This window comes from Drosophila albomicans, unplaced genomic scaffold, assembly GCF_009650485.2.
Source record: "Drosophila albomicans strain 15112-1751.03 unplaced genomic scaffold, ASM965048v2 utg000101l_pilon, whole genome shotgun sequence".
Lineage (NCBI taxonomy): Eukaryota > Metazoa > Arthropoda > Insecta > Diptera > Drosophilidae > Drosophila > Drosophila albomicans.
In genome coordinates this window covers 30,500-42,053 of record NW_026263513.1, presented here as the reverse complement: position 1 = coordinate 42,053, position 11,554 = coordinate 30,500, and the positions used below count along the sequence as shown (strand labels likewise).

The 11,554-nt window shown below is 44.4% G+C and overlaps 1 protein-coding gene across 1 annotated transcript; it reads left to right on the top strand.

The window, feature by feature from the left end:
* The first annotated feature begins 810 nt into the window (after window positions 1-810).
* On the top strand, window positions 811-2,410 carry LOC127566261 (uncharacterized). The gene is made up of 2 exons (XM_052008284.1): window positions 811-1,277; window positions 2,041-2,410. The coding sequence occupies exons 1-2, from the start codon at window positions 811-813 to the stop codon at window positions 2,408-2,410; spliced, it is 837 nt and encodes a 278-aa protein (XP_051864244.1).
* Window positions 2,411-11,554: the final 9,144 nt, after the last annotated feature.

The following is an 11,554-nucleotide window of genomic DNA, read 5'->3' as shown; positions in this document are numbered from 1 at the left end:
GTTATCCGAGCCAAGATCTTCATTCAAGGAGTACCTCCAGAGCTATCCAGCTCTGGGAAAGATCCGGATTCCAAGATGGGTCCAATTCCAGACACGAGTGAAGCTCCAGTACCACGGATTCTGTGATGCGTCAGAAAGGGCGTATGGAGCGGCGATCTATGTCCGTGTGGAGACGGCGAACAAGGTTTCCACACATCTCCTTACTGCGAAGACAAAGGTGGCTCCTGTCAAGTCTTTCTCAGTGCCACGTTTGGAGCTGTGTGGCGCAGTCCTGTTGGCTGAGTTATCTGCAACCCTCCTCCTGAATCTGCCAGCAGAAAGCTTCCAGACTTTCTTTTGGACTGATTCAACAATTGTTCTCGCCTGGTTGAACAAGCCACCCTGCAGATGAACAACCTTTGTTGCCAATCGTGTGGTCAAAATCGTCCAAGCCAGCGACGCCAAGAACTGGTCGCATGTGCGATCCGATCACAATCCGGCAGATCTTGCAAGCCGAGGTGTCCTGCCACAAGAATTGATTCGTAATCCTTTGTGGTGGCATGGACCAGAGTGGCTTCATCTCCCGTCGGATCAATGGCCAACATCTCCAAGTCCCATTCCGGAGACTCTGCTGGAGCAGCGGATTAAGTGCAACGTCGCTAAGTTACCTCCTACTCCTGATTTCCTGAGTAAGTTCTCTGAGTTTGCAAGGCACTGCGCACGTCTGCCTATGTTCTCAGATTCATCGATAGAAGTCGGAAGTTGGCAGTTCCAAGCTCTACCGTGGTCCAAGCGGATGAGCTGTCACGGATCCAAGAGCGGCTAATCGTCATGACTCTACGACAAACTTTTCAACAAGAATACCACTGTCTGCAGTCCAAGCAGCAGGTTCCTTCCTCAAGTTCAATCCGAAACTTGAACCCTTTCCTTGATGGCAAGGGGATTCTACGGGCCTGTGGGCGTCTGAGGGCGTCCCACTCGCTGCGTTATGATAAGAGTCATCCAATCATCCTCTCGTATTCCTCGTCCTTTGCACGACTATTGGTTCGTTTCACCCATCGTATATCCTTACATTGGGGTAACCAAGTCGTCATACGGCTGATCCGTTCCAGATTCTGGATTCCAAAATTGAAGGTCCTCGTCAAATCCACCATCAACTCTTGCAAGGTTTGCGTGATCTACAAGAAGAGACTGCAGACCCAAATGATGGGGGACTTGCCCAAGAAAAGGGCGTCCTACTCGAGACCTTTCACGCATACTGGAGTCGACTTCGCCGGCCCATTCGAAGTAAAAAACAAGTAAGAAAGCTACAGTCGAGTGTACTCGACTGTGAGATACCCGCTACCCATTTTGAATAAAAGAAACATATTTTGCGGTATTTTCTCAAAAATATACCGAATATACTGCAAAAATACTAAAAATATACCAAATGGTATATTTGGTATATCGACATAGTACCACATTCAAAATATATACCATAGACGGCACAATATACCAGATTGTCAGCCAAAGCAACTAAGACCCCTAGTAAGTAGGCGTTTTTGCACATACAAAAGTATTTCTTTAATAACTTCGACAATTTTTATCTGATCGGAACCAAATTTTCAGGAATCATAACTACTATAGTAAATATTGTATATACCAAAATTCAACTCCAGCTTTAAAATTACGCTTGTTATTCGATTTTTTTGATTTGCGGGGGCGGAAGTGGGCGTGGCAAAAATTTGAAACAAACTTGATCTGCGTGCAAACATAACAAATGCTGTCGAAAAAAAATTATAGCTCTATCTCTTATAGTCTCTGAGATCCAGTGTTTCATACGGACAGACGGACAGACACACAGACGGACAGACGGACATGGCTAGATCGTCTCGGCTGTTGACGCTGATCAAGAATATATATACTTTATAGGGTCGGAGATGCCTCCTTCTACCTGTTACATACATTTCCTGCCGGCACAAAGTTATAATACCTTCTACCATATGGGTAGCGGGTATAATTACACTGGCCGAGCCTGCCTCATCACCAAAGGGTATGTCTGCGTCTTCGTTGCTGCTTCAGCACGAAGGCGATCCACTTGGAGGCAACATCGGATCTCACGACGGAGAAATTCCTGGCCGCATTCTCCCGTTTTATCGCACGGCGCGGGTGTCCATACCAGATGTACTCGGACAACGGGAAAACCTTCGTTGAAGCTGACAAGGTGATCTCCAACGACTTCTTGGAAGCGACGAGGGAGTGCATCATCGCACAACACGCCCACAAGAGCCTATCCTGGCACTTCAACCCGCCGGGCGCCCCGCATATGGGTGGATTATGGGAAGCCGGCGTAAAGAGTTTCAAGGCACTCTTTTACAAGGCGACCCTCCACCGGGGAAGTATACGTTCGAAGAGTTATCCACTCTTCTCGCTAAGATCGAAGCCTGCCTGAATTCGAGGCCGATTTCCCCTATGTCCGAGGACCCTTCGGACTTACTAGCGCTCACTCCTGGCCATTTCCTCGTAGGTGGCCCACTTATTTCGGTGTTGGAACCACCAATTAACCAACCGGCCACCTCCATCCTCAATCAGTGGCATGTGAGTGAGTGGTGACATGGTCATCATAAAAGAAGACAACCTCCCCTCCCGAACGAGTGGCGCCTAGGACGGGTGCTGACGACATGTCCATGCACCGATGCCAAGGTCCGAGTTGTAGATGTGCTCACGGCGCGGGGTACTATCCGAAAACCCGTGGCCAAACTCATTCTACTCCCGATGGACAGCAAGACTGACCCCTCCACGTCAGAAGGACTGAAGGACGAATAACCTCCTATTCCGTACTCCCATTCGTCGTCCTGTGTTGTCCTATGCTGTCCTGTTCCGTGTGTCATTGACAATGCAAAGAGGCTACTACAATAATCATTTGGTTTTTTCTTTCTTGTTTCATTTCATGTAGTATGCCATCACATACATCCACCCACCAGGACCGCCCCGCTGGCACCAACTCGTTCCGGTGTCGCGTGTGCCGTGGGATCCACCCACTCCGGAAGTGTCAGCGATTCCTGAGGCTGACAGCGGAGAAACGGTTGAGAGCAGTACTCATCAATGAGTACTGCTCTAACTGTTTGGTCCACCAACACTCCGGGCAATCCTGCCGCAGCGCGGGAAGGTGCAGGGTGTGTCGTGGGGACCACCACACGCTGCTGCACTTCAAGGAGGCACGCAGCGCTCGCCCAATCGTCAGCGACGAGGCGATGACCAACCGGTCTCCACCCGGTTCCGAACCGCAACACGGCCACGGTCCCGAACCTCAACACGGCCACGTTCGCGAACCCCAACACGGCCACGTTTCGCGAACCCCAGTACGGTCACGTTCCCGAACTCCAGCACGGTCACGTTCCCGCTCGCCGTCTCCCCATCGACCGGCCTGGCCTACGCCCGAGGGGCTTTTCCGACGTCGCTCGCATCCTTGCTGCAGGACAAGGCTGTGAGCATCCTTCCAACGGCCAACATCCTAATCGACACCGGATGTAAGACACCGGATGTAAGACATACGGCGACCAGCCGTATCAGCGGCTCATTGGCAACGACCTACCGGCTATCCGTCACCCGCGTTGGTACGGAAGGCGTCTGCACGGACATCCGAGTTCCGTCGAAAGATGATGCTGCAGGTGGACTCTCAACTCTGCTGCCGCACCCCCCTCCGTCCCGTCGATGGCGAAAACTTGGAGCAGTTCCGCAGCATTACACTCGCCGACGAACGCTGGTTCCAGCCATCGATGGTGTCCCTGGTGCTCGTCACTGATGTGTATCCTCACATCATCCAACCTGGCCTCCTGCCGAGCACCAACGGTTTGCCAATGGCCCAGAATTCCACCTTGGGTTGGATTCTGTCCCGGTCCATTTGGAAAATGATACCGTTTGCAACTCATTGCAAGGGGGGGGGGGGGGGATGTTGATGCCAGATGACTGCAGGTGTGACCACTCAGGCCAGCTGACAGTGTGGTCGCGATCGCAAGTTATCGATAGCGACAAAGCTGGTATACTGTGCGTGTGACCGTGTCATACGCGCAGCCACACTGTTCTTGGTTTCCTCTAGAGATGGTCACCCGGCCCTTTTTAGTGCTTTTTGCTATTCCGTCTTTGGTTCTATGTTCGAATTTTCTCAAGCACATGCAAAAAGTATATTTTCAAGTGTCAAATAAAAAGTTGTGAAAAAGTCACAATCTGCTACAAAATTAAAGTGAAAGTGGTTTGTATTTACTTGGAAGACGCCCCCAGTACAAACAGTGTTAAATAACACCATTTGGACTTTGGCGGGACTTCAAATACTTGCAGAAAATAACTAAAATGAAACAAATATTACTATAATTTAAAATTACATTTAAATATTCTATTTACATATATATTGCTTTGTTATAATTAATAAATATACGCAATTTTATATTCTTATTTAAATCGTAATTTTCGCAGTTTACTTGACCACTGGTAGTGGCAAAACGTTATGTTAACGCTATTATCAAATTATTCTTCATATTTGCAGAACTTGTAGGCCATATCGCGCTATTTCTATATTCGAATCAAATAGACAAATATTTTGCTTTTTGTTTTATTCAAATCGGTTAAGCCGTTTTCGGGAAAATTCAATTTTTGTGATTATTGCCAAACTAATATTACCATGGTGGCAACACACCCTTTATGAACTTGGTGGCAACTCTGGAACATAACGGAATAGTGCTGTATGTTCTGCTAAGCAACAAGTTCTGCACAAGTGATTTATAAAGTTAAAAGTTTATAAAGTGAGAGTAAACAAAATATTGAAAATGCCACCTAAATTGATGTCCACCAAATCGTAAGTACATACAGTAGTACATACATCCGGTGCGCACTTTAAGTGCAGTATCATACATACATATATGTATATATGTATATGCATGTATATATATGAATATGCAGTGGCGCTTTTGTGACAATGCAGCGGCCATTCCGGGAAAATATAAATTGATTGGAAAAGTGTGTGTTCAAAGTGAATATTGTTTTGAATTTTCAATGTCATAAATATATATTCGAAGTGTTAAAGTATTGTAAATATATATACTCATATACATATGTATATATAAATATAAAATTATTATTATTCACTTTGCAACACATTTTTCTCAATATCTGAAAAGTCCCTGTACTTAAAGCGTCCCTGTATTTAATATTAATTTAATTTAACAAGTTAAATATGACTAGAGCTTTAATTGGTAATGACCAGATGACAAATGAGAAACTGCCATTTTATAGAAATTTAATATCAGAAAACAACGAGAAATTTGATTTCGACAAGGATCCTTTTGTCGATGCTTTCGGTATGATTTCTAAAGGGCATTCTCATTTTATTCAGTATTTATCAACCCAACTCGAAGTCTTTTTTTTATGGAACAAAGAACATATTAATATGTTATTGACCCATATAAAACAAGGCACTTTACATATGGATGCCACAGGAAATGTAGTGCAGCCTTTGCACTTTGTAAAGAAGAGAATATTTTTGTATTCATTAGTAGCCCATATCCCTAAGCTCCATATTGTATTCCCAGTAGCTCATGCAATACTTTCGAATCATACATCGTTGGAGCTTTGAGGCGCAGTCCTGTTGGCTGGGTTATCTGCAACCCTCCTCCTGAATCTGCCAGCAGAAAGTTTCCAGACTTTCTTTTGGACTGATTCAACAATTGTTCTCGCCTGGTTGAACAAGCCACCCTGCAGATGAACAACCTTTGTGGCCAATCGTGTGGCCAAAATCGTCCAAGCCAGCGACGCCAAGAACTGGTCGCATGTGCGATCCGAGCACAATCCGGCAGATCTTGCAAGCCGAGGTGTCCTGCCACAAGAATTGATTCGTAATCCTTTGTGGTGGCATGGACCAGAGTGGCTTCATCTCCCGTCGGATCAATGGCCAACATCTCCAAGTCCCATTCCGGAGACTCTGCTGGAGCAGCGGATTAAGTGCAACGTCGCTAAGTTACCTCCTACTCCTGATTTCCTGAGTAAGTTCTCTGAGTTTGGCAAGGCACTGCGCACGTCTGCCTATGTTCTCAGATTTATCGATAGAAGTCGGAAGTTGGCAGTTCCAAGCTCTACCGTGGTCCAAGCGGATGAGCTGTCACGGATCCAAGAGCGGCTAATCGTCATGACTCTACGACAAACTTTTCAACAAGAATACCACTGTCTGCAGTCCAAGCAGCAGGTTCCTTCCTCAAGTTCAATCCGAAACTTGAACCCTTTCCTTGATGGCAAGGGGATTCTACGGGCCTGTGGGCGTCTGAGGGCGTCCCACTCGCTGCGTTATGATAAGAGTCATCCAATCATCCTCTCGTATTCCTCGTCCTTTGCACGACTATTGGTTCGTTTCACCCATCGTATATCCTTACATTGGGGTAACCAAGTCGTCATACGGCTGATCCGTTCCAGATTCTGGATTCCAAAATTGAAGGTCCTCGTCAAATCCACCATCAACTCTTGCAAGGTTTGCGTGATCTACAAGAAGAGACTGCAGACCCAAATGATGGGGGACTTGCCCAAGAAAAGGGCGTCCTACTCGAGACCTTTCACGCATACTGGAGTCGACTTCGCCGGCCCATTCGAAGTAAAAAACAAGTAAGAAAGCTACAGTCGAGTGTACTCGACTGTGAGATACCCGCTACCCATTTTGAATAAAAGAAACATATTTTGCGGTATTTTCTCAAAATATACCGAATATACTGCAAAAATACTAAAAATATACCAAATGGTATATTTGGTATATCGACATAGTACCACATTCAAAATATACCATAGACGGCACAATATACCAGATTGTCAGCCAAAGCAACTAAGACCCCTAGTAAGTAGGCGTTTTTGCACATACAAAAGTATTTCTTTAATAACTTCGACAATTTTTATCTGATCGGAACCAAATTTTCAGGAATCATAACTACTATAGTAAATATTGTATATACCAAAATTCAACTCCAGCTTTAAAATTACGCTTGTTATTCGATTTTTTTGATTTGCGGGGGCGGAAGTGGGCGTGGCAAAAATTTGAAACAAACTTGATCTGCGTGCAAACATAACAAATGCTGTCGAAAAAAAATTATAGCTCTATCTCTTATAGTCTCTGAGATCCAGTGTTTCATACGGACAGACGGACAGACACACAGACGGACAGACGGACATGGCTAGATCGTCTCGGCTGTTGACGCTGATCAAGAATATATATACTTTATAGGGTCGGAGATGCCTCCTTCTACCTGTTACATACATTTCCTGCCGGCACAAAGTTATAATACCCTTCTACCATATGGGTAGCGGGTATAATTACACTGGCCGAGCCTGCCTCATCACCAAAGGGTATGTCTGCGTCTTCGTGTGCTTCAGCACGAAGGCGATCCACTTGGAGGCAACATCGGATCTCACGACGGAGAAATTCCTGGCCGCATTCTCCCGTTTCATCGCACGGCGCGGGTGTCCATACCAGATGTACTCGGACAACGGGAAAACCTTCGTTGGAGCTGACAAGGTGATCTCCAACGACTTCTTGGAAGCGACGAGGGAGTGCATCATCGCACAACACGCCCACAAGAGCCTATCCTGGCACTTCAACCCGCCGGGCGCCCCGCATATGGGTGGATTATGGGAAGCCGGCGTAAAGAGTTTCAAGGCACTCTTTTACAAGGCGACCTCCACCGGGAAGTATACGTTCGAAGAGTTATCCACTCTTCTCGCTAAGATCGAGGCCTGCCTGAATTCGAGGCCGATTTCCCCTATGTCCGAGGACCCTTCGGACTTACTAGCGCTCACTCCTGGCCATTTCCTCGTAGGTGGCCCACTTATTTCGGTGTTGGAACCACCAATTAACCAACCGGCCACCTCCATCCTCAATCAGTGGCATGTGAGTGAGTGGTGACATGGTCATCATAAAAGAAGACAACCTCCCCTCGAACGAGTGGCGCCTAGGACGGGTGCTGACGACGTGTCCAGGCACCGATGCCAAGGTCCGAGTTGTAGATGTGCTCACGGCGCGGGGTACTATCCGAAAACCCGTGGCCAAACTCATTCTACTCCCGATGGACAGCAAGACTGACCCCTCCACGTCAGAAGGACTGAAGGACGAATAACCTCCTATTCCGTACTCCCATTCGTCGTCCTGTGTTGTCCTATGCTGTCCTGTTCCGTGTGTCATTGACAATGCAAAGAGGCTACTACAATAATCATTTGGTTTTTTTCTTGTTTCATTTCATGTAGTATGCCATCACATACATCCACCCACCAGGACCGCCCCGCTGGCACCAACTCGTTCCGGTGTCGCGTGTGCCGTGGGATCCACCCACTCCGGAAGTGTCAGCGATTCCTGAGGCTGACAGCGGAGAAACGGTTGAGAGCAGTACTCATCAATGAGTACTCACCAATCGTCAGCGACGAGGCGATGACCAACCGGTCTCCACCCGGTTCCGAACCGCAACACGGCCACGGTCCCGAACCTCAACACGGCCACGTTCGCGAACCCCAACACGGCCACGTTCGCGAACCCCAGTACGGTCACGTTCCCGAACTCCAGCACGGTCACGTTCCCGCTCGCCGTCTCCCCATCGACCGGCCTGGCCTACGCCCGAGGGGCTTTTCCGACGTCGCTCGCATCCTTGCTGCAGGACAAGGCTGTGAGCATCCTTCCAACGGCCAACATCCTAATCGACACCGGATGTAAGACACCGGATGTAAGACATACGGCGACCAGCCGTATCAGCGGCTCATTGGCAACGACCTACCGGCTATCCCGTCACCCGCGTTGGTACGGAAGGCGTCTGCACGGACATCCGAGTTCCGTCGAAAGATGATGCTGCAGGTGGACTCTCAACTCTGCTGCCGCACCCCCCTCCGTCCCGTCGATGGCGAAAACTTGGAGCAGTTCCGCAGCATTACACTCGCCGACGAACGCTGGTTCCAGCCATCGATGGTGTCCCTGGTGCTCGTCACTGATGTGTATCCTCACATCATCCAACCTGGCCTCCTGCCGAGCACCAACGGTTTGCCAATGGCCCAGAATTCCACCTTGGGTTGGATTCTGTCCGGTCCATTTGGAAAATGATACCGTTTGCAACTCATTGCAAGGGGGGGGGGGGGGGGGATGTTGATGCCAGATGACTGCAGGTGTGACCACTCAGGCCAGCTGACAGTGTGGTCGCGATCGCAAGTTATCGATAGCGACAAAGCTGGTATACTGTGCGTGTGACCGTGTCATACGCGCAGCCACACTGTTCTTGGTTTCCTCTAGAGATGGTCACCCGGCCCTTTTTAGTGCTTTTTGCTATTCCGTCTTTGGTTCTATGTTCGAATTTTCTCAAGCACATGCAAAAAGTATATTTTCAAGTGTCAAATAAAAAGTTGTGAAAAAGTCACAATCTGCTACAAAATTAAAGTGAAAGTGGTTTGTATTTACTTGGAAGACGCCCCCAGTACAAACAGTGTTAAATAACACCATTTGGACTTTGGCGGGACTTCAAATACTTGCAGAAAATAACTAAATGAAACAAATATTACTATAATTTAAAATTACATTTAAATATTCTATTTACATATATATTGCTTTGTTATAATTAATAAATATACGCAATTTTATATTCTTATTTAAATCGTAATTTTCGCAGTTTACTTGACCACTGGTAGTGGCAAAACGTTATGTTAACGCTATTATCAAATTATTCTTCATATTTGCAGAACTTGTAGGCCATATCGCGCTATTTCTATATTCGAATCAAATAGACAAATATTTTGCTTTTTGTTTTATTCAAATCGGTTAAGCCGTTTTCGGGAAAATTCAATTTTTGTGATTATTGCCAAACTAATATTACCATGGTGGCAACACACCCTTTATGAACTTGGTGGCAACTCTGGAACATAACGGAATAGTGCTGTATGTTCTGCTAAGCAACAAGTTCTGCACAAGTGATTTATAAAGTTAAAAGTTTATAAAGTGAGAGTAAACAAAATATTGAAAATGCCACCTAAATTGATGTCCACCAAATCGTAAGTACATACAGTAGTACATACATCCGGTGCGCACTTTAAGTGCAGTATCATACATACATATATGTATATATGTATATGCATGTATATATATGAATATGCAGTGGCGCTTTTGTGACAATGCAGCGGCCATTCCGGGAAAATATAAATTGATTGGAAAAGTGTGTGTTCAAAGTGAATATTGTTTTGAATTTTCAATGTCATAAATATATATTCGAAGTGTTAAAGTATTGTAAATATATATACTCATATACATATGTATATATAAATATAAAATTATTATTATTCACTTTGCAACACATTTTTCTCAATATCTGAAAAGTCCCTGTACTTAAAGCGTCCCTGTATTTAATATTAATTTAATTTAACAAGTTAAATATGACTAGAGCTTTAATTGGTAATGACCAGATGACAAATGAGAAACTGCCATTTTATAGAAATTTAATATCAGAAAACAACGAGAAATTTGATTTCGACAAGGATCCTTTTGTCGATGCTTTCGGTATGATTTCTAAAGGGCATTCTCATTTTATTCAGTATTTATCAACCCAACTCGAAGTCTTTTTTTTATGGAACAAAGAACATATTAATATGTTATTGACCCATATAAAACAAGGCACTTTACATATGGATGCCACAGGAAATGTAGTGCAGCCTTTGCACTTTGTAAAGAAGAGAATATTTTTGTATTCATTAGTAGCCCATATCCCTAAGCTCCATATTGTATTCCCAGTAGCTCATGCAGTACTTTCGAATCATACATCGTATGACATTGGAAGATATTTGTGCGAGTTACGGGAGTTTTGTTTAAAAAATCGATTCAAATGGCCTATTTGCAGTAGAATAATAACTGATGTTAGTTTTGCTATTATTGGGGCCATTTTAAAAGAGTTTAATAATCTTGAGATTGTAAATTATAATGAAATTTGTTTTAAATATGTATATAATAATAGTTCAACTTTTCCTAATGTTTGTGTTCCGTTTTGTACAAGTCACTATTGCAAAATTATGTGCCGTAATATTGATGAAATAGTTGGTTTGCACAACATTGAATTAAGAACATGTTTAAGAAATTGCTTAGGTTACGCCTATTCGATTGACAACGTTCTAGAATTAGAAAAATGGTACAAGAATCTTGCAAACATTCTTCTTTCTCCATGTATTAATAAGATATTTAAATTTTAATGAACAATTTTTTGCCCAAACACCATTAAATAATAAAGTAACTGATATAACACTAAATTCAATAACTTTGGCAAGTCCGTTTCGTAAAAAATTTGAAACCATTTACATTGAAGTCATTAATAATTTAAATAAATTTAATACATCTTACGCGAACAATATTTTTTACTGTCCGAAAATGTTAGAGTTCATTTTAAAAGAGTATATTGTATATGTTCCCTTCTGGACTAATATTATTGGAATATTTATTGATTCATCTGGCAAAAGACCAAGCAATAGGCAAATTGAATAGTTTTTTAAAGTAGTTAAGCATAGTATTATTAAACCGAATTATAAGAAGGGGTTAAAATTGGGCCGCTTTATT